This window comes from Mugil cephalus, chromosome 23, assembly GCF_022458985.1.
Source record: "Mugil cephalus isolate CIBA_MC_2020 chromosome 23, CIBA_Mcephalus_1.1, whole genome shotgun sequence".
Lineage (NCBI taxonomy): Eukaryota > Metazoa > Chordata > Actinopteri > Mugiliformes > Mugilidae > Mugil > Mugil cephalus.
In genome coordinates this window covers 16248177-16270916 of record NC_061792.1, presented here as the reverse complement: position 1 = coordinate 16270916, position 22740 = coordinate 16248177, and the positions used below count along the sequence as shown (strand labels likewise).

General features: G+C 46.5%; 2 protein-coding genes and 2 long non-coding RNA genes across 4 annotated transcripts; 1 reads left to right on the top strand and 3 right to left on the bottom strand.

Annotated features, from left to right (window-relative positions):
* Positions 1-495: 495 nt before the first annotated feature.
* Positions 496-1993, bottom strand: LOC125000830. Its single transcript, XR_007111405.1, has 3 exons — positions 1863-1993; positions 1264-1340; positions 496-548 (listed from the first exon to the last, which is right to left on the bottom strand). It is a non-coding gene; the product is annotated as an uncharacterized LOC125000830 (long non-coding RNA).
* A 2256-nt stretch (positions 1994-4249) lies between these two features.
* Positions 4250-5263, bottom strand: LOC125001024. Its single transcript, XR_007111431.1, has 2 exons — positions 5043-5263; positions 4250-4963 (listed from the first exon to the last, which is right to left on the bottom strand). It is a non-coding gene; the product is annotated as an uncharacterized LOC125001024 (long non-coding RNA).
* Positions 5264-5504: 241 nt separating this feature from the next.
* Positions 5505-18206, top strand: fmnl2b (formin-like 2b). The gene is given in 27 exon segments (XM_047576688.1): positions 5505-6196; positions 6898-6981; positions 7174-7254; positions 8358-8434; positions 8586-8669; positions 8846-8989; positions 9071-9197; positions 9464-9540; positions 10024-10117; positions 10195-10269; positions 10906-11016; positions 11136-11285; positions 11535-11663; positions 11787-12007; positions 12082-12191; positions 12285-12470; positions 13212-13336; positions 13430-13632; positions 13707-13941; positions 14031-14099; positions 14319-14399; positions 15601-15730; positions 15810-15970; positions 16076-16177; positions 16258-16353; positions 16673-16793; positions 16876-18206. Coding segments are annotated over 27 exon segments (3279 nt in total). The 5' UTR covers positions 5505-6079; the 3' UTR covers positions 16965-18206.
* A 125-nt stretch (positions 18207-18331) lies between these two features.
* On the bottom strand, positions 18332-21203 carry rgn (regucalcin). Its single transcript, XM_047576687.1, has 8 exons — positions 21077-21203; positions 19971-20155; positions 19706-19888; positions 19545-19639; positions 19349-19463; positions 19114-19245; positions 18640-18794; positions 18332-18565 (listed from the first exon to the last, which is right to left on the bottom strand). The coding sequence occupies exons 2-8, from the start codon at positions 20131-20133 to the stop codon at positions 18515-18517; spliced, it is 894 nt and encodes a 297-aa protein (XP_047432643.1). The 5' UTR covers positions 20134-20155; positions 21077-21203; the 3' UTR covers positions 18332-18514.
* Between the last annotated feature and the right edge of the window lie 1537 nt (positions 21204-22740).

Below are 22740 nucleotides of genomic sequence, written 5' to 3'. Positions count from 1 at the left end.
GACTTACCTTTAACAGGCTTTAAAGTTTACTCCAAACTCTGCTTTCTCTGGACTCGTACACTGAAAAGAGTAAATCATTAAATAAATTTAAAAAAAAGTTGTTCAATTGGTCACATCTGATAAAATTAATTTGAGTGAACTAAAAAAAAATAAATTAAATTCATGTATTTTTTTTCTATTCATCATATTTTTATTTAATCAATGAAAATTGAAAATTTCTATAAAGGACAAGATTTTTTTTTTTTTTAATGTGATGTTAGTAAATTACTAAATTAAGCCTAAATTAATATTTTGAACCCAGTGCAACATGTTCCTTTTCAAAATAAAGAACACATTATAGTGCAAATGCCAAATAAAAATTCATCATTTGTTAACTTGCCTTACACTAAAAATTTTGTAGGACAAGGCAATTTTCTTTGAACTGACAATGTGCCCGAGACGTTCTGTCTATAACGTACCGATGTCAGGAGGTGGAACGTCAGTTACCTTCTGGACGGACGACAACGATCACCATGGACTCCTGCTGCATTTCTTTTTCAGCTTCAACTCTAAAGTAAATGTACAAAAGCATGAGTTTCCCAGCTCTAGCAGTTCCACATTTTAGTCTCTAGTTGTAATGGTTGAGTGCTAAACTGAGCAGCTTTTCCTTGTTTTGTTTTGTTTTCATGGAGTAACATGGTGCATATGTCACAGGAACAGAGGTTGTACAGGGATCAAGTCTTAGCTTTGTTAGCTGCGACTTTCCCCGGTAGATCAGGTATAATCAGGGAGGAGAGGAATCCCACACATCTGTCAGCCATGTTGTCATGTTACGAAGGAAACCGCAACGTCTAAGTTAATTCAGAAAATGTGTTTCCGTTTCAGAACAAACCTTTCAATCGATCAGGGACCAAGTTGATTGATAGACAACTCAGCTAATCAGCGATTGCATCTGTTTTCAAAACAGTAACAGTGTCAGATCATGAGTCGGCTCAAAGAGAAACTACTATTGAGTCTATTTCTGCAATAACTGCACTTAGTGCTGTTTGCTCTACCGCTCAATGCACTAAGACGCTGTTACTGTTTTGAAAACGGCAACGTCCCTGATTGGCCTAAAAATACTGTGAATTCAGGATATGGAGGCAGATGGGGAGGAGTCCAAACTGATCTAAAGAACAATATGAAGTTTGAGGTCTGTGACAGGACGGTTTTACGAGGCACCATCTTCAAAATGTGGCCAGAACTATGATGATCTGAGTCTATATAAACATAAGCAGCACTTACTTCTTTGATGAGGCATTTAAAACCTTGACCGAGGCAGATTTCAGGGAGTCCTGTCTTCAGGTGTTGACATCAACAGTCTACGTAAAAACAGTGACATGAAAGACTTGTGACAACGTGAACAAAGATATAAAGTCTGAACACTAGTGATGCACAGATCAGCGTCATGTGAATCCCTACATTGGCATAACTGCCACATCCTCCACCCACGCACATAAATTATTTTCTCTGATTTAAAGATCTGCATCCGAATGTCCCCACATCCAGTGTTATGTCCCTTTTAATTATTTTAACCAGCACAAACTTGCTTTCCAGATAAGTTTGCAGAAATGCCTTAAACACCAGCCTCTGCAGACTGAGGTCACAGAGCAGCACAGTGTGAACAAAGTAGTTATTATTTCACTCATTAATGATGTTTTATTTCAGATTCCACAACCTGCCTGATATAATAATTATATGAACGTCAATTTATATGAACCCACCCACCTGCTCTGCCGCCTAATGGCAGCGACCGCGGGAATAACCGCTGCCCACGCATCACGACTTCACACTAAGTTCTGCTCCTCAAACTTTATTGTCCAATCACACCCTAAATATTTTACCTCATTCAAGAACTTGCTCCTCTGACCCACAGCTCCTGCCCTGCTCCCGATGGTCTCTACCAGCAGACTGGACCAGACCAGACCGGACCGGACCGGACCAGACCGGACCGGACCGGACCGGACCAGACCAGACCAGTCCAGACCAGACCAGTCCAGAGCCTGGAACTTTGTTTCAGGAGGAACTGTGGTGATTTGCAGGAACTCTGCATTGACCTGGAATGACAGTAGTTCTAGTTTTAATGACACTGTTCCAATAAAACAACTTTAAACTCTATATTTGGGCATTTCTGCTTCACTAGACAGTCGCAGCTCCCAAATTATTTTTTGCAGTTCGCACACATCTATTTTTAGGCACAAAGGCGAATAGAACATTTGCACTGTAGAGCCCTGCACACACTGGTGCCACCTGAAGCTTATTAAATGCAGTTCTACACAAAACACATTAATATCACTCATTTCCATTAGATTCAGACTTGAGGAGAGATCTCCCTCATTATCGCCACATTCTGCTATAGAGTCTCCCAGTGGGTCAAAAGTTATGTCCATCAAAGCAGCATCGCTGCAGTTCTGATATGTGGCTAATGCTAACATGCTAACTCACACCATGACAGGGATAAATGTGACGTACGCGACTAGAAATGTTACATAACACAGCGTGATGTGTTGAAACATAGTAATTAAACACTAAGCTTTTAATGTTGTTGACTAATCTGATGTTCAAACAGAACTTATTGACGTTTTCTCTTCAACACAATAACCATAATATACGCTCTTTATTTCAGAAAGAATCGTATCAACTCCATACGATAACTTACCTGAAAAACTTTATTAATAATCTTAACCGGAGAAAGATCTGGAACTTATCTGCTAGATATATAATTAATAATACGGTATAAGAAATATATTTTAGTCTATTTCAAAGAATTGAAATAGATCTAAAGATTTTTCACAACGTTTTAAGAAAGATACAGATTTAAACTGCTCTTTCTGTCCCTGAAGATGTTTCTCATTTATTTTAGTTTGTCTCAACCAAATTATTCCCTGTGCTTTGAAAATATATAGTTTAGCTTAATTGACTCTTTGTGCAAAACAAAAGCAGTTCTGTATCAGTGTGATTATACAGTCGGTTAAATGACATATTCATTATTGTCTGATTTCCACATACAGGCACAAACAAAGTCATCAATCATTAGTAAGTCCTCAGACAAACCAAGCGCATCGACGCGTCTATCACGTAATTTCCTGATTTCGCTACAAACCACTTACTTTGGCCACAGGTGTAATAATTACGAAACAAACGTTAAACTTTTGAAGACACACGTCTTTGCTATGATTAAATTGTGACACAGTTGTGTTTATCTGCATATTATGACCGTTTTCCAGAGAAAAGCAGATGTTTTAGCGTTGCCGCTCAGCGGCTCCTGTGCGCGCTCCCGCGGCCAGAAATCAGATCCCGACAATCACTTTTTAGCATTTTACCGAACTAACAAAAGTTCAGTAAAATGAGTTCAAACTCACCAAAGCCGCTGTAGTTTATTTCTTCATCACTTCCCGACCAGTCAGGCGTCGTTTTACAGCCAAAACTAAGGAATGTGATGAAGCCTCCGTCTCCCTGTTAGCATCAACGACCCCGGCGCAGCGGCTAGCAGCGGCTAGCAGCGGCTAGCTGCGGCTAACGGCGGCTAGCGGCGGCTAACGGCGGCTAGCGGCGGCTAACGGCGGCTAACAGCGGCTAGCTGCGGCTAACGGCGGCTAACAGCGGCTAACAGCCTGAATCCCGCCTAAACTACCTCGCCCTCCTCCCTCCGCCGCCGGGCAACACTGGACCCACCACCGGCCTTTTTTTGTGAAAAATGATTCCAAAGTTCTCCGCTTCCTTTTCATTTTAGTTAATTAGCTCAGCAAAACAAATCGCGCCAATAACAGTAATGACTCAGCTCTGACCTCCGCCGTCTCGTCGCTGGGGGGGAGATACCACATGTAAAGATATGGGGGGGGTGTAAGTGTTAATACCTAGAGAAATCTATTGTGTTGTTCTGATTTTCACTTCCAGTTAATTTGTATTACATAGAATAATCAATACGAATTCACAGAGTTATTCCATAAATTTATTTTAAAAAACGAACATTTAGATTTTCAGGTGTGGGAGGAGCCGGACCCGATGGACGCACCTGTTCTACTGACCCGACATCAGCGGGTTTCTCTTAAAGGGGCAGTGGCTGTTTTCTACCAGCAGAGGCTGATGAATTCAATAAAAAATACATAAATAACGTCTTTAAATTTTCAGTTTTACTCGAATTGAAGAATTTTAGTTAGTTTTAGTAATTTTTCATATGATCACAGTATAAATAGAGTAAAAATTGACACAATTTAAAATATATTGAAAGTAGTTTTAACTCTTATTTAATTTACTCTATATAATTAACACAACAGTACAGTCACTTTAACTAACTTTGTATTCTTTCTCAAATGATTTTCTGCTCAATACAGAATTGTATGTTATTTTGTTCAGAAATACACATCATTTGTCTGGAGTGAAGTTTGTCTGTACTTAATAAATCAGAAAATAGCAGAATAGTCTTAACAAACATGTTTTCCTATAAAACTGATGTGAAAATGTCGACACATTGAGAAATAACACACCCACCATGTTACCTGTCAGTCCCATCACATTTCTTTAAACAATCACCACGTTTACAGGTAAAACCAACACGTTCCCGTCTGTGTCATATGATTCCTATTTATCAAATGTTTAGTTAGGGTTAGGGCTTCTTCACAGATTAGTTTGACTGCAGATATCAACGATCTGTTCTATAGGGTTCAGGGTTACACATGTGGCGTATATCACATATTATACACATGATGCACATATATTTACACTTTGACAAAGACAGAATGAGAAGATGTTAGGATCAGAACCAGAATAATAATTATATGATGTAAAGTTTTTCCCGAGAAAAGAGAATTAACATCTGCCTGGTGACACGTCTCTGGATCAGTGCAGCTTCTGGCCCCGACTTCAGCTTCGCTGAGACTCACTTTAGTAGCAACGACGGTTTCATGTGGTGGGAAGAAGTTTACACATTCGCCTGGTTGTGTTTCTATGAGCAACCAAAGACAAAATTAACTTTAAGAAGATCATCAACACAGACGAGAGGGACCTGCTGGGTTCGACGTTACTCTGTTTGTCTTTTCCTCCACCAGAGGGAGCTGTGACGATGACGATGATGATGATGATGATGACTCTTCATCACTCTGTAGATAAATACATGTTCAGTTAATTTATTGATTATTTATCTGCAGCTTTAAAATAAAAATGTTTTCATTCAAACTCTGTGTTTCCTCTTTGTTTCTGTTGGAAGAAGAAAATTAAACCACATCAGTGTGTATTTGTTAGTGTGTGTTAGTGTCTGTGTGTGTGTGTGTGTGTGTTAGTGTGTGTGTGTGTGTTAGTGTGTGTCAGTGTGTATTAGTGTGTGTGTGTGTCAGTGTGTGTTAGTGTGTGTGTGTGTGTGTGTGTGTGTGTGTTAGTGTGTGTGTGTTAGTGTGTGTGTGTTAGTGTCTGTGTGTGTGTGTTAGTGTGTGTGTGTGTGTTAGTGTGTGTGTGTTAGTGTCTGTGTGTGTGTGTGTGTGTGTGTGTCTGTGTGTGTGTGTGTGTCTGTGTGTGCGGTGGGCGGAGCCTGTAGTGGCAGAAGGTTCATTGTCTGAGAAGCAGAGAGAGAGAGAGAGGGAGGGAGGAGGACGGGTCGAGCGAGCAACACAAAGACTGCAGCTGGGAGAGAGAGAGACAAAGAGTGGGGGGGACTCTCTCTTTCTTTCTTGGTGTGGGGGAGGAGAGGGGGAGGAGAGGGGGAGGATTAACCGGCTGATCTGCGACACGCGCTCACACACAACACACATTTCATATTAACACACACACATAGAGCCTTCATCCAGATCATCATCATCATCATCATCAGCAGCAGCAGCAGCAGCAGCATCGGCATCGAGGGCGAGAGACAAAGACACAGACAGAGAGACGGAGGAGAGAGAGAGACAAGGAGGAGGAGGAGGAGGAGGAGGAGACCATCTTCAGGAGTCAGACGGAGAGAGAGAGACAGGAGGACAGACGGGAGGACAGACAGGAGGACAGACAGGCGTAGCTGCACCGTGATGGCCGACCACATGTCCCTGCCTCCGTGTGTCTACTGAGCGTGTGCAGTAGCGGTCGGTCCGTGATGGGGAACGCTGAGAGCATGGAGAGCCAGCTGGCCGTGATCCGGTCCAGAGCCGCCCCGGTTCGACTCCCGATGCCAGACCCGGCCGAGCTGGAGGAGAGGTTCTCCATCGCCCTGGTAACAAGGCACCGCACATCACAGCACATCACACAACACACACACGTTACACACATCATATAGCACAACACACAACATACAACACAACAGACATGTTATACAATATGCTCCCCTCATCATCTGGCCCCTCCCTACAAGCTGCTTCTGGCTCTGGTTCTGCTTCTGGTTCTGCTTCTGGTTCTGCTTCTGGCTCCGGTTCTGTTTCTGGTTCTGGTCCTGGACCTGGTCCTAATCCTGGTTGTGTATCTGGTCCTGGTTGTGTATCTGGTCCAGTATTTCATTGTGCTTCTTTGTGGGATCCAGAACGAGTGTTCAGACAAACAGTTGTGTTAATGACACGACACCAATACCCAGTGAAGACCAGGTCCAGGTGTGAACACTCTATATCAGGACTGATGTGGACTATAGGTCTCATGTGGACTACAGGTCTTATGTGGACTACAGGTCTCATGTGGACTATCAGGACTGATGTGGACTACAGGTCCAGAGTACCAGGACCCTGACTGGTTCCAGGGCCCTGACTGGTTCCAGACTACCAGACCACTTCCTCTGGACCGTCTGGATGCTTCGCCGGATTCTGTTTAGTAGAAACTGTTCATAGAACCAGACTCTGGAGGTTTGAGGCTGATTCAGGACCTGGTTTCAGGAAGGACAGCAAGAGAAATCCATTAATGAACTTCAGTAAAACGTTTGTGTTTCAGAATTCGATGAACCTGCCGCCTGATAAGGTTCGTTTACTGCGTTCCTACGACAACGAGAAGAAGTGGGAGTTGATCTGTGATCAGGTGAGTGGGAGCTTCCTCGTGTTTCCTCCATTATGATGAAAAAGCTCCATTTTAATCTTTGTGTCGAGTATTCAAAGTATTTTTAACTCTTATTTTAACGTGATTTAAAGCAGAAATCATTGGACGTATTATTCTTGATGAGAAGGTTAAGTTATGGATCTGAATCTAACGTGGGCTTCGTGTTTGATGTAGGAGAGATTTCAGGTGAAGAACCCTCCTCACACCTACATCCAGAAACTGAGAGGTTTCCTCGATCCGGCCGTCACACGAAAGGTAAAGAACGATTCAATGATCTGAGCTCGAGTCAAAACAACATCTGTGATTTTCTTCATGTTTAGTAAAACCTTGAGATATGGTGAGAAATATGTTGAAGTTGCGTCCTGAGACCTACAGAGGGCACTGTGACATCATCACTGACCTTTCTGCCTACTCTGTATCACCAAAAGTATCCTCTCACCATCCTAACAACAGACTGCAGACACTCTCTAAATATTCCTCAATCAACTGTCTGTGGGTTTAGAACAAAGTGGAAGCCAGTGACGTGTCAGGACATGTAAACAACGGGGGGGGGGGGGGGGGGGGGGGGGGGGGGGGGGGGGGGGGGGGGGGGGGGGGGGGGGGGGGGGGGGGGGGTCCCCCCAGAGAGTCTCCAGACTTGATGTTCATCATCAGATTATCTCCAGGACACAGCTTCTTGAATGGGTTTCCATGGTCCCAGCCAGAGCGTGGGATGCAGCACCACTGGACTCTAGAGCAGTGGAGACGTTCTCTGGAGGGACATCTGGAACCCTGATGGACCAGTCTGGGTCTGGAGGTTCCCAGGAGGACGCTGCTGGTCTGACTGCACTGGGCCAAAGGTTTTTTTGGAGAGTTTGGTGGAGTTTGGTGAGGGGTTATGGTGGTGGGGCTGGTTGTTCAGGAGCTGGACTGTCCTTTAGTTTCCAGTCAAGGAACTTTGAAGACAAAAAATCTGGACAATTCCCTGCTCCTCAACTTATGGGGACCAGTTTGGGACGACAACCCTTCCTGTTCCACTGTGACTGAGAACCAGAGACAACCCAACCCGGGTCCATCAAAGACCTGGATGAGGAGAACTGGACACGGCCACCCAAGTCCTGACCCCCATAGAACCGCTCTGGGATGAAGCAGATGTGGACTGTGAACCAGACCTTCTCCAACATCACTGATGAGCTTCTAAACCTGAGGAAAACCTTCAGGAGGAGCTGGAGCTGTTAGAGACGTCACATTAAACCCTGGAGACTAAGAACGGACCTGACTGGAGGTCAGATGAAGACAGGAGAGAGGAAACTGTTGGAGATATCATGTATCACTGACCTGTCTGTCCATCTTTGACCTGTCCATCCATTTGTCCACAGAAGTTCAGACGAAGAGTTCAGGAGTCAACTCAGATGCTCCGAGAGCTGGAGATCTCGCTACGTACCAACCACATCGGGTACCTGTCTTATTATCTGTCCCACCCACTTCTGTCTTTGACCTGTCTTATTATCTGTCCCACCCACTTCGGTCTTTGACCTGTCTTACTGTCTGTCCCACCCATTGCTCTCCATATCTGACCTGTCTGTCCCTCTCTCGTCTGTCTGCAGATGGGTTCGAGAGTTTCTGAACGAGGAGAATCGAGGTCTGGACGTTCTCGTTGAGTATTTGTCGTTTGCTCAGTACGCCGTCACGTGAGTCGAGGTTTTCTGTTTGAAATCTATATTTTCACTTGTGAAATGAGACGACGCCTTAGGTTTCCATGGTAACAGAGAGAGCCCAGTGTCCAGCTGTTGGCTGAATGTGTCTTCGGTGAGACCCAGGATGTTTGGGGAGGTATAAACTAACTCTTTCTAAATGTTGTGTTCAGGTTTGATGGAGAGCAGTCAGAACCCAGTGGCGAGCTGTCGTCCATTGATTCTCCCTGGAGCCGATCCATCGAGGATCTCCATGGCGACTGCAGCCTCCCCTCCCCGTCGTCCTCTGCACCCCGAGCAGCTCGACACTCCATCAGGTAGCAGACGGTCAAATAAGAAAATCAAATAAACTCACCAGAGGACATCTGGAACCTCTGCTGACCTTTTCTGTTTTGTAGCTCAGCTCTGGTGACTCGTTCCAACACATTGCCCAGTCGACGAACTCTGAAGAATTCACGACTTGTCTGTAAGAAAGATGACGTTCACGTATGTGTCATGTGTCTGAGAGCCATCATGAACTACCAGGTGAGAAACACATCTGTCCAACCCTATAACCCCTCTGTGCACCATGAACCCACAAACATCCACATGCAGAAAATTAACCAGAAATATGAAGAGACTTTGCAGATAAAGAGAAGCACAGTTGTCTAGAGGCTTTAGTTCCTGGGTTGTTCCTCCTTTAAATGTCCAGTGGAACATGTTTGTGGAGGTTCTCAGGTTTATCCACAATGTGATACTTGAGACAATGTTGGAAGAATGAATGTGACCGACTGCCTCCTCGTCTTCCACAGTATGGTTTCAACATGGTGATGTCTCATCCGCACGCTGTCAATGAAATCGCCCTCAGCCTCAACAACAGGAACCCCAGGTACTGCTACTACTACTACTACTACTACTACTGCTACTGCTATTACTACTATTACTACTGCTATTACTACTACTATTACTATTACTACTGCTATTACTGCTACTACTACTGCTTTTACTACTGCTACTACTACTACTACTACTGCTACTACTACTGCTATTACTCCTACTACTATTACTGCTACTGCTACTATTACTACTACTACTGCTACTGCTACTGCTACTACTACTACTATTACTACTGCTACTACTACTATTACTACTGCTATTACTACTACTACTACTACAAAAAACAAGAAAGAAAAACAATAGTAATAATATTTAAAGCAACAGAGAAAAGATCACATGGGATAGAGAGTTATGGGGGAGAGGGGGTAGGGAGGTTGGAGGCATTAGGGGGCGGGTCAGTGTAAAGGGTAGATGGGCAGATGAATCTCTAGAAACACATCACAAGTCATTTTCTTTGTCCTGGTCTCGTTATCAGGACAAAGGCTCTTGTCCTGGAGTTGTTGGCAGCGGTGTGTTTGGTCAGAGGAGGACACGAGATCATCCTGATGGCCTTCGACAACTTTAAAACTGTAAACAGCAACACACACCTGACTGACAGAATGATCGATTGACTGAGTGATTAACTGATTGACTGTTTTTACTGCAGGTGTGTTCAGAGTCGATGCGTTTTGAAAAGTTGATGGAACATTTTAAGAGTGAAGACGACAACATCGACTTCTTGGTAACTTCATTTAAAGGATTCATTGTTTCCTTCAGTCACTTGTTTGACATTTTTATAAATTACTGATAATGTTTGTAACATATTCGTCCCAGCTGTGGTTAGGGTTAGAGGGTTAGGGTTGGGGGGGTTAGGGTTAGGGTTAGGGTTGGGGGGGTTGGGTTAGGGTTAAGGGTTAGAGGGTTAGAGGGTTAGGGTTGGGGGGTTAGAGGGCTAGGGTTAGGGTTAGGGTTAGAGGTTTAGAGGGTTAGACGGTTAGAGGGTTAGAGGTTTAGAGGGTTAGAGGGTTAGGGTTGGGGGGGTTGGGTCAGCATTGGGGTTAGAGGGTTAGGGTTGGGGGGTTAGGGTTAGGGTTGGGGTTAGGGTTAGAGGGTTCAGGGTTAGAGGGTTAAGGGTTAGAGGGTTAAGGGTTAGAGGGTTAAGGGTTAGAGGGCTAGGGTTGGGGGGGTTGGGTCAGCGTTGGGGTTAACTTTTAATCCGATAACTTCTAATCAATGATTCAACAGACGTTACTTCTTTCCTCAATACAATCAAACTGTTAGAGCTACATTTGACAAGTGAAGTTAACGTCTGCCAATCTGACCTCATTGTAACTGGTTGTTAAGACATGTCCTCTGTTGCTATGGAAACGGTTGTCAGGTGGCCTGTATGCAGTTCATTAACATCGTGGTTCACTCCGTGGAGGACATGAACTTCAGAGTCCATCTGCAATACGACTTTACCAAACTCAACCTGGACGAACACCTAGAGGTAACCGGAAGACACCTGAACCACATGACACTCTCACAGCCAATCACTGACGGACTCACTTGTCCATCCTCCCCTCATCCTGCCCCTGTCACCCCCATCCTCCCCCTGTCCTACCTCAGCGGCTGAAGCACACGGAAAGCGACAGGCTCCAGGTCCAGATTCAGGCGTATCTGGACAACGTGTTCGATGTGGGGACGCTGCTGGAGGACGCTGAGACCAAAACTGCTGCTCTGGAGAGGGTGGAGGAACTGGAGGAGAGTCTGGCCACAGTAAGAGGATGGGTGGAGACACGTCTCCTGGAAAACAGCCATTACTGACAGACAGACAGCTAAACAGAGAGGTGGACGGACAGACAGACAGACTGACAGGGGTCACGTTGACCAGTACCTCTGTCTCTTAAACGTCAGAACTTCTTTTGGACATCAGCCATTACAGACAGACAGACAGCCCATCCAGCCAGACAGGCGCCGGACAGCACCGACGGACCGTACGACGAGACAACCAGGAGAAGAGAGAAGACCGAAACCCGTCTCCGTCATACAGAAGCACGGACGACACTTGACGATGCAGACCCGCGGCGATGCTGAATCAACGTGTCACTGGAAAAACAACTGATGCAAACCAACAAGGAGCTGGACCAACTCCGGGTCAGTGCTGTTACCACGGAGACCAGAGACAGAGAGACAGGAACAACGTGTAGAAATAAGACTTAATGAATAATAATGTAGTAGCAGGTGACTAAGTTTCCCGGTCTAACTCCACCTGTGCAGGAGGTGTGCGCCAGTGCTAACTCTCAAGTGCACACCTTGCGGCGGATGGTGCGCGAGAAGGACCAGACGATCCGACGCCAGAGTCGCCTGGAGCGCCAGGCTCAGGAGGCCCAGCAGGCCGGAGGTCCTGGAGCTCCTCAACCCCAGAGAGGAGAGGGCGATGGGGGGACAGCCGACTGTGCCTCCCCCTCACCCCCACCGTGTCCTAACTTGTCTCCCAGGTAAGAGGTCGGGTTAGAAACCAGCTGCTGGGTTCCTGTTTCTGATCCTTTCATCACCAATGTTATTCATGCAGCCCGGAGACCATGGCCTATCACAGCATGGGACCAGGAATCGCTGGAGCTGCAGGCATGTTGGCTCCTCCTCCTCCTCCTCCCCCTCCTCCCCCACCAATGCCGGGCACACGTGAGTTTCCACCAATCACAGAACTGGTTACATTTAACCCAGAGAGCGGTGCTGCAGAGCTGATTAACATCCCTCTCCTTCTTGTCTCTCAAGTGTCCAACGGGCCTTACCCTGCACCTCCTCCCCCCGCTCCTCCTCCTCCCCCTCCTCCTCCTCCTCCCCCCTGTCGGACTAGTGAGCTCTCCTCTGTCCCTATGCCCCCCCCTCCTCCTCCTGTGGCACCTCCTCTCCCAGGGTCAGGAGGGTCACCAACAGTCATCTTCAACTCTGGACTTGCAGGTGAGACTTGGTCCCTGAGGAAACGCTGTGTTCAGGGACAGCGCCATAAAGAAGAAAAGTGTCTTTTAATAACCACGTCATTTAGAAATCGATTTTAAGCTTCTTTAAATCACACACCTGTGTCCAAGTGAGGAGCTATAAAATAAATGACGAGACAAATAAAAGTAGTCGGAGGGTGTCCTGAACCTAAAGATAAAAGTTTAAGATTTAAGGGTTAAAGGTTGAAGTTTAAAGTTGTGTCTCAAACCCGAGTGACAGGTCGAACCTTCCAACCAATCAGAGCCCAGAGTTCTTTGTCGTCATGGTGACTGTGAGTCTGGCACTAACAGTTCATTTTCTCCTGGTTTGCTGCAGAGGGTCCTCTCAAGTTATTCTGTACGTTTACTTCTTTCTTCTATTCAAACATCTCCTCATCCCTCCATCTTTCTCTACTCCTCATCCCTCCATCTTTCCATCCTTCTCTCCTCCTCATCCCTTTATCTTCCTCTCCTCCACATACTCATCCCTCCATTTTTCTCTACTCCTCATCCCATCATCCCTCCATCTCCTCCTCATCCCTCCATCTTTCCATCCTTCTCTCCTCCTCATCCCATCATCCCTCCATTCCTCCATCTCCTCCTCCTCCTCCTCCAACACCTTCCCCCTCCCCCATCCCTCCATCCTCCTCTAAAAATCAACTTCATTCAGAGGGGGGTGAGACGCCTGTCCCTGTCCTCACCCGTGTCCCTGTGTCTCAAGCAGCAGTGAAGATCAAGAAGCCGATCCAGACCAAGTTCCGGATGCCCGTGTTGAACTGGGTCGCTCTGAAGCCGAGTCAGATCAACGGAACCGTCTTCAACGACATCGATGACGAGTCCATCTTACAGGTAACACAAGTGAGGAAGCGTGTGACACAACAACCAGGGAGACAGATGTCCCTCACGTCCTCCTCTGTGTCTCCATCTGTCCCCATCTCCTAGGACTTGGACGTGGAGGAGTTTGAGGAGCTCTTCAAGACAAAGGCTCAGGGTCCGGCCGTGGATCTGACTCTGTCCAGACAGAAACTTCCTCAGAAAACTCCGTCCAAAGTTTCCCTGCTGGAGGCCAACAGAGCCAAGAACCTGGCCATCACCCTGAGGAAGGCCGGCCAGGGGTCAGAGGTCATCTGCCGGGCCATTCACACGTAGGTCCAACCAGTCTCATGTGTCCAGCATAGGGTGAAGGAGTCCCAGGACTCAGTCTGCCTCATGTGTCCAGGTTTGACCTCCGGACGGTCCGGGTGGACTTTGTGGAGTGTCTCATGCGGTTCCTGCCAATGGAGGCAGAGGTGAAGTTGCTACGGCAATATGAGAGGGACAGGAAACCTCTGGAGGCTCTGAGTGACGAGGACCGGTTCATGATGCAGTTCAGCCGCATCGAGAGACTCAGCCAGAGGATGACCATCATGACCTTCATGGGCAACTTCACCGACAACGTCCAGATGTTGACTCCGGTAAGAGAGACATCGCTAAGACAGACAGGAGGACAGACAGGACGACAGACAGGAGGACAGATGTCTCATTGTGTTATCTTTGTTCTTAGCAACTCCACGCCATGATCGCTGCTTCAGTTTCTATTAAATCATCTCAGAAGCTCAAGAAGATCCTGGAGGTCAGTGAGAGATGGACGTATGTTAAGGTCTGATGGACGTATGTGGACATATGTGGACGTATGTTAAGGTCTGATGGACATATGTGGACGTATGTTAAGGTCTGATGGACATATGTGGACATATGTTAAGGTCTGATGGACGTATGTGGACATATGTGGAGACAGGAGCTGTCCACTGTTTATAAAGTGAGGATCAGCTGATTGTTGTTGTGGTTCTAGATCATCTTGGCTCTGGGGAACTACATGAACAGCAGCAAGAGAGGAGCAGTGTACGGATTCAAACTACAGAGCCTGGATCTGGTAACACACACTGTAACACACACTGATGTGTATACACATACGGTAACACATACTGATGTATATACACACACGGTAACACACACTGATGTGTATACACACACTGTAACACACACTGATGTGTATACACACTAACACTCACACACTGATCCGCTGGTGCGTTTAAGGGTTCCTGATTTTTTATGTTTTTCTCACAACTAAATGTTTCAGATCATGAAACTAATTTAAATATTAATCAAAGACAATGATTCAGTTTTTATTATTGAGGGGAAACTAGATCCAGACCTCCATGGTCCAGTTCTCCAGCCCTGCCACCCAGACCTGTTCTCGAGACTAGAAACCACTTCACAACATGACCTGGTTCAAGACAGATACCTCCACAAGCTGGACCTCAGCCCAGATCCAGAGACATTCATTGAACAAATGAGAATTCTGGAAAAGGTTCTGAAGACATTACTAAAGCTGGGGTCTCCAGGGAAAACCACAGTGAGAACCCATTATCCACACACGACCAGTGGAGAACCGTCCCAGGAGAGGCTGGACCACCACCATAACCCCCAGAGACCCCTCATCATAAGAGGCCTCATCAGACCCACAACAACATCCAGAGACCTGCAGCCTCACTGGGCTCGGTTAAGGTCAGAGTCCAAAAAGAGACCGGACTAACATGGACCTCAAGACCAGAACCACCCACGACGAGTGGAACTAAACTCCTCCACAGCTGGAAAAGGCTCATTGAAGTTCTCCCCAACAACCAGGGACCAGGTCTAGGAGATGACCCCCTGACCCCAGGACCATGGAGGTCTGGATCCAGAGTCCCTCAATAATAAAAACCTTCATTAAAAACATCTGTGTAAAAACAAGTGTCAATGATGCAATGATGATGTCAGGGAGTGGTAAATATAGGTTTTAGAAGTAAGCGTGCAACAGGTAAGATAGGATGGTGGGTTGGTGATGTGATGAATGTTGGAATATGGGTTTTCCATTTAAGATGAGTTTCATTTATTTTGCTGTTAGGCAATAAAAGAAATTATTATTGTGAGACTACGAGAATGAATGCGCGTTGATTTACAGACCGTTCCTACAAGGCGACACTTTAACGCCACAGTATATACACACACTAACAAACACACACTAACTGGCCCTGAGTCATCCTGATGAAATGTCCCCACCCATGTCTATGTCCATGTCTGTGTCCATGCAGCTCCTGGAGACAAAGTCGACTGACAGGAAGCAGACGTTGCTTCACTACATCGCTAACGTGGTGCGGGACAAATATCCGACCGTGTCTCTGTTCTACAACGAGCTTCATTATGTGGACAAGGCAGCAGCCGGTGAGTTCATCAGCCAATCACAATCCTGCACACACCAAGACCATCCCGACTCACCTGGACATGTCCACCTGTCCTCCAGTGAGTCTGGAGAACGTCCTGAGTGACGTGAAGGAGCTCCAGCGCGGCATGGAGTTCACCTGGAGGGAGTTCAGCGTGTCCCACAACGCCACCCTGAAGGACTTCATCAGCAGGAACGAGTCCCGGCTCGGTAAACTGCAGGAAGACGCCCGCATCGCCCAGGTACAGGGACACACCGGGGGGGACGCACACAGTGGGGAGAGACTCTGGGGAGAGGCACTGGGGAGACACATTGTCTCATCTGTCTTTCTGTGTCTTTGTGCGAAGGACGCCTTTGAAGACGTGGTCAAGTTTTTCGGAGAGAGCTCCAAGACGATGCCTCCGTCCGTCTTCTTCCCGATCTTCGTTCGTTTCATCAAAGCCTACAGGGTGAGACATGAAGCTCCGCCCACAATTACAGTAAGTTTCCAACCAATCAGTGACTGACTGTGTCTCTGAATGTCGACCAGGTGGCAGAGGAGGACAACGAGCAGAGGAGGCGTCAGGAGCAGATGTTATTGGAGAAGCTGGAGCAGGAGGAGCAGCAGGAGGAGCAGGAGACCAAGGTGGGAGCTGCTCTGTTAGCTTAATGTTTAATGAGCTCTAACGAGCTCTAATGTGATTTACTGAGCTTCAACACACTCTAACGAGCTTTAGGGCTGAGGTTAAGAGCAGATGCTGTTGGAGAATAGGAGGAGCAGGAGACCAAGGTGGGAGTTGCTCCCTCAGTTCTAACGTCAACGAGCTCTAACGAGCTCTAATGTGATTTATTGAGCTTTAACGAGCTTTAGTTCATTTTGGGCCTTAACGTGTTTACTTGAGCTTTAACGGGCTTTAACGAGCTTAAAGAGCTTTAACGAGCTTTAACGAGCTTCCTCGCTCCAGTCTCCCCACAGAGGGAAGCGACAGCAGCAGGAACTGATCACGGAGCTCAGACGACGACAAGGAAAAGACAGTCGCCATGTTTACGAAGGCAAAGACGGAGCCATAGAGGACATCATCACAGGTAAACCACAGGTCCTCGAACGCATCACTCCATCTGTGTTGAGGCCGTCATGTGACCTCTTGATGCTTCCTCTCACCTGCAGCTCTGAAGACCGTCCCATTCACGGCTCGATCGGCCAAACGCAGCTCTCGCTTCTTCTGTGACCCCGCCCACTCAGACGAGCACTACTGACCACTCCCACTCCTCCACGGGACCAATCAGCACCTTGAACATCTCTGATCGATCAATGTGAACTCGGACACTTTTGTATTTTTATCTTTTCTGGTGTGAGCAGCGACCAGATGCCCAGACACCCCTGACCCTCACCTTTGACCCCTGGCCTTTCTCTAGTGTCTAATCTCCGATAAGATCCTCAGTTCTGACCTGGTTCTGATTAAACTTAGACTTAAAGTTCTGGGACAAATGAACCTTGAACACAACGTCATCTCCAACAAAACAGTAAAACTGTGAGACATAAAATCCTAACGGTGCTAAAGAAGCTTGAAATGAACGTCCTCATTGATTCTCCGGTATCTCATGTGGAACCAGGTCAACAGGTTCAGAGCTGGTTCTGGGTCAGCAGAGGTTCTGGGTTCCTGGGTCCCTGTTTTGAACTGGATCTTGTACAGGGTTATACTCCTTTCACTTCTTCTCCTTCTACTGTGTTCTACTGTATGTACTCGCCTTACCAGAACCAGCTCCACTTCTCTCTACGTCATGACCCAGAAACAGTGTTAGCAGCGTTAGCAGCGTTAGCAGAGTTAGCAGCGTTAGCAGGGCTAGCAGTGTTAGCAGAGTTTGAGTCCGAGGCTCCTCCGGGGCCAAGGTCTGTGGACTCCACCTTGCTGCTGCAGTTAGCGGTTAGCCTGCTGCTCGCATAAGAGCCACGCCCACAGACACCAGTGACCTTCAAAATACAAAGTCCTGAACTCTGCCACCGAGAGGAGGCGCTGCAGCACAACAGGGGGAGGAGCCACGGTGACTTTAAGAACCATTTAAGAACCATCTGGTTTCAGAAAACTGAAACTTGATGGACCAGCTGCTAAAACGCTGGGACGCACACCTGGAAGCACAAAGACAAACTTGTAGTGTCCTCGGCTTTTGGGGGTCCCTGTCCCAGAAAGTCTGAGCAGCCCCCCCCCCCCCCCAATACACACACCCAAACACACACACACAATAACACACACACACTATAACACACAGACACACACACAGTGACACACACACACACACAGTAACACACATACTATAACACACACACCTATACTTCCTATTTGAAGTTGAAATGAGACAAAACATCAACAACAGCACAAAGTTTTTCTATGTGTACAGACATTTTCTAGGAAGTTGTGTAGTGACGCTCGTACTGTGTCTGTGTTTGTTGGTGGTAACTCTGCACTTGGTGTGTAAATAAAGCGCACCTCATACACACAATTCTGGTGTTTCATCATCTCATCTTCCACCTCTAATCCTGACCAGGGTCACGTGGGTCCTGGAGTCTTTCCCAGCTGTCATTGGGTGAGGGGGGGGGATCTCTGGAGGGGGGAGGAAACCGGACATCATCTATAACATTTTATTTTTATTTCCAACAATCCAACTTTCACTCTGATTGGCTGTTACAGGGTGTCTGGTTTCTGATTGGCCGACTTGACTGATGGCAGGTGAGGTCCCCATTAAGGTGACTCTTCCTGCTGATGAGCTGTTTTGTGATTGGTTGTTTAACTTCCATCCAGTTTGGAAGATCAACCAGAGAATGAGTGTGAAGGTCGACCTTTGACCCCAAGTCCTGTCACCTGGGCGAGAAAATAGAAAGACTGTCACCGTGGAAGGGTCAGTGAATGCACCGTGGAAGGGTCAGTGAACGCACCTTGAAGGTGTTTCCAGCCAGTGGCTGCTGTCTGATCTCTGATTGGTCGAGGGCTAGACTGGCCGTGGTCACAAACAGGTCAGAGTAGTCTGGACCGCCGAAACAACATGAGGTGGTCTTGGTCACTGGTAGAGGGATCGTCTGCAGCCGCACACCTGAGAGAACAGAGCAGGCAGTCTTCATCATCACCATCATCACATGGTGTCACCCGTCCAGAACCATCAGACCTGGGACTGGTCCCTAGAAACTCAAACCAGTCCGACCTCCACAAACAGAAAACCACCGACTGACTGCAGGACGACGACAACGAGACAAAATTAAACTGAATCTTGGAACCAAGATTTTCAGTTTTACCTTGAACGTTTTCATCCAAGTTTAAATTTATCTGAGGATAAAGGGTTAGGAATCAGGGTTAAAGGTTATGGCTTAGGGTTCCAGTCAGGGGTCGAAGGTCAGGGTAACCCTAGGACTGACCTGTAGCAGGGTCAATGTTGATGACTCTCCCTCCGTTGTAACAGGCCACCCAGAGACGTCCAGCAGCATCAAGTGTCATCCCGTCAGGAAGCCCCTCCCCCTCCTCCAGGTGGTAAACCACACGACGGTTACCTGGCAACGCACACACAATACATACATATGCACACAGCCCAGACTAAAGACCTGAACCAGTACGACATGAAGGACCTCTAACCCCAACCCTAAAACCATTTACCCAGGTGTCCAGTGTTTACGTTGTAGTCGAAGGCGTCAACAGTTAAAGCCAAACTGTCAATGTAGAAAAGCGTCCTCTGATCCAGAGACCAGTCCATCCCATTAGATATAGACACCTGGAGGAGACAGATGTTCTCTGATTGGTCATTGGCTATAGATGGGGATGTGCGGGGGGTGTGGGGGGTGTGGGGGCTTACCTGGCTCAGGTGCTTGGTCACTTTGAGGTCAGAGGTCACAGAGAACAGAGCTCCTTCTTTTCTCTCCATCTGCTCCTCCTCTTTCCTCATTGTACCTGAGACACATCACAGCGTTACCATGGCAACCAGGTAATCAGATGGACACTGGTGGACAGACAAACCTGCCAGTAGGCGTCCAACTGGGTCGACCTTCCCATTGTTCAGTCGGTTGTTAGGTTTGTCTTCATCCAAGTCCACCAGTGATGTCATCTTCTGTGTTGACCAATCAACAGCCACGATGCTCCGACCAACACCTGCCACGTAACCACCTGAGCTACGAGGGACCGCGAAGCCCACCGTGTCTCCTGCAGCGAGACAGGTGAAACAGAGACAGATGTGTGAGACAGGTGAGACACAATGAGACAAGTGAGAAGCTGAGTGGCCGACCTGTCTCCACAGACTGGATCTGATTGGTTGTTGGACTCCAGCGGTGGATTTTCTGCCCAATGATGTCGACAAACAGCAGCGTCTGCTCCGACTCCTCCCACACCGGCCCTTCACCAATCATAGCGTTCACCTTCACCACACTTTCCACCTTCACGGATGACATGATCACCACCTGTGTGCCACGACTAACCAGTGAAAGGGACTATTAGCATGTTAGCATGCTAACAGGATGATGATAATTAGATTATCTTCAGTGTTGCTATAACAGCATCTGTCAGAATATGTTGTTTGTCGTTGTCAATCTTTAATAATATTTTATGTTTAGACATTTTTTCTACATGTTCGTTCATTGAGTGATGGTGAACATGAATGTTCGTTGGACATTTGACAGGAAAGAATCATGAGAATTTTCTCCATTTCTTCATAAAATTATTCAAAACATCCCAAAAGTAGAAAGAGGCTAAGACTAAGACTTAAAAGAAGACATTAGAGACTAAATCAGAGTCCATGTGTCCAGGAGTGTCTATGTCAAAGTGGAAAAACCTTCTAAACAGAGGAGGTGGACTGAGATTTAATTTACCAACTATTTACAATTAAGTTTTGACTTCTGTCCCCATGAAGTTTCAACAAGGCTCCCACTGACAATAGCTTCGTTAGAGCTTCATTCATAGGGTAACCCAGGGTAACCCAGGGTACAGCAGAAAATCTTGTAGCAAATACTGAGAGCACTGTGACGTCACAGTGGTTTATTATGATTTTAAACGACGCTGGGTCTGTTGCCCGCCTCCTCCTGTGTCTGGTTACTGCGCATGTTCTGTGTTCTTCGTTCATAATTTAGCACTATCAGTGTTTTCTGGTGGGTTTATGAACGCCGATGTAAAGACGAAATGATTTGTGAGTTTTTTCCACATAGTTTCACGATATCGACCACAAGAAAGTCCAGAAACAATGACGCGCACTCTTAAACTAACGCATTTGTGAATGGAGTCTGGTTTGAAGCTCCAGTTCGATCTTTACACCTTTGGACTTTACATGTTGTGTAACAGTGAACACAATGTTCAAATAAACATGACACTGACAACTTTCCACCAGTAGAGTCGACTTACCTCCACTACTCCCGCTGCACTTTCAAACGTGTTTCTTCCACAGACTGAGTGAACATGGAGGAGCAGCTCCTCTAAAGCGAAGCTAATGCGAGCTATAAAGCCACGCCCCAATGTTAGTGGGCGGGGCTTGGGCAAACTAAAACTAAAATACACGTCAAATAAGTTTTTATGTAGGATAGTTTCCATCGTTTTAATAATGACCATGATAATAATAATGTTAATATAATTTTGATTAATGTTCAAGTGTCAAATGTTTTGGATAAGTTTCTGTTTAGTTTATTATTTGCCATGCTAACCGCTCAGTAACGCGCTGCTGTGGGACCATTAGAGTTGTAAAAGTCGTTTATAATCTAACATTTCCTTGTAGCTGGTGGAAGTAGAGCAGCATTAACTAGAAAATTCCCTCTGGAAGATTTTGAAAGGGCTACGGGGGGTTAGGGTTCGCACACTTTGCCTACATTTAGCACAGTTAGCACAGTTAAACTAAATTTAGCACAGTTAGCCTACAGTTAGCACACTTAAACCACATGTAGCACAGTTAGCCTGTATGTGAGGGAGTAATGCGTGCATGTGTGTTTGTCCTATAACTCTTCCTGTGTGTGTCTGTAACTGTAATGACATGAAGTTGCCAGTGTGGGTGGGGAGGAGTGTATTGTTGTAACATAAATGTGTGGGACACAGGGATCAGCTGTATTAACAGCAGAGACATCAGAGGAGTCCCTGATTAATCAATTGGCACTTTTCGGGTTAAGGGTCAAGGTTTTGGAGTGAAGGGTTTAGGGGTTAGGATTTTGGAGTGAAGGGTTAGGGGTTAGGGTTTTGGAGTGAAGGGGTTAGGATTGTGGAGCGAAGGGTTAGGGGTTAGGGTTTTGGAGCGAAGGGTTTAGGGGTTAGGGTTTTGGAGCGAAGGGTTTAGGGGTTAGGGTTTTGGAGTGAAGGGGTTAGGGGTTAGGGTTTTGGAGCGAAAGGGTTAGGGGTTAGGTTTTGGAGGCGAAAGGGTTAGGGTTAGGGTTTTGGAGCGAAGGGTTAGGGGTTAGGGTTTTGGAGCGAATGGTTTAGGGGTTAGGATTTTGGAGCGAAGGGTTTAGGGGTTAGGGTTTTGGAGTGAAGGGGTTAGGGGTTAGGGTTTTGGAGCGAAGGGTTAGGGGTTAGGGTTTTGGAGCGAATGGTTTAGGGGTTAGGATTTTGGAGCGAAGGGTTTAGGGGTTAGAGTTTTTGAGTGAAGCAGGGTATCCTGACTTTCGTCTTTGCTTCCACTATCTCACTGAGCTGGATTTCACACAGTCACTCCTCAAGCTCCTAAAATTTCATTTGGGAGACGTACAGGCAGAAAAACTGTTAAAGACTCGATTAAGTTGCTCTGGTAGCTTTATTAATATTATTAACTGTTGCTTTATCCACTATTTCACAGCTGTTATCGAGTCATGCCTCGGATATAGTTTAGACTTCATGTGTGATGCCCAGCCCTCTCTCACCTAACATTGTTTTGGAACAGTGTCAAACGCTGTTGACCACTCGGTCACAGTGAGATCAAGCTGTCACAGGTCAATGAAGAAACACGAGGAGCCTCATTATCTGCAGGTTTTTTGGGTTAGAGTTTTAGCGTTCAGTTTTCTCTTTTGTCGTGTCATGCTGCGGTTGCAGACTTTGCAGTATCCTACAAA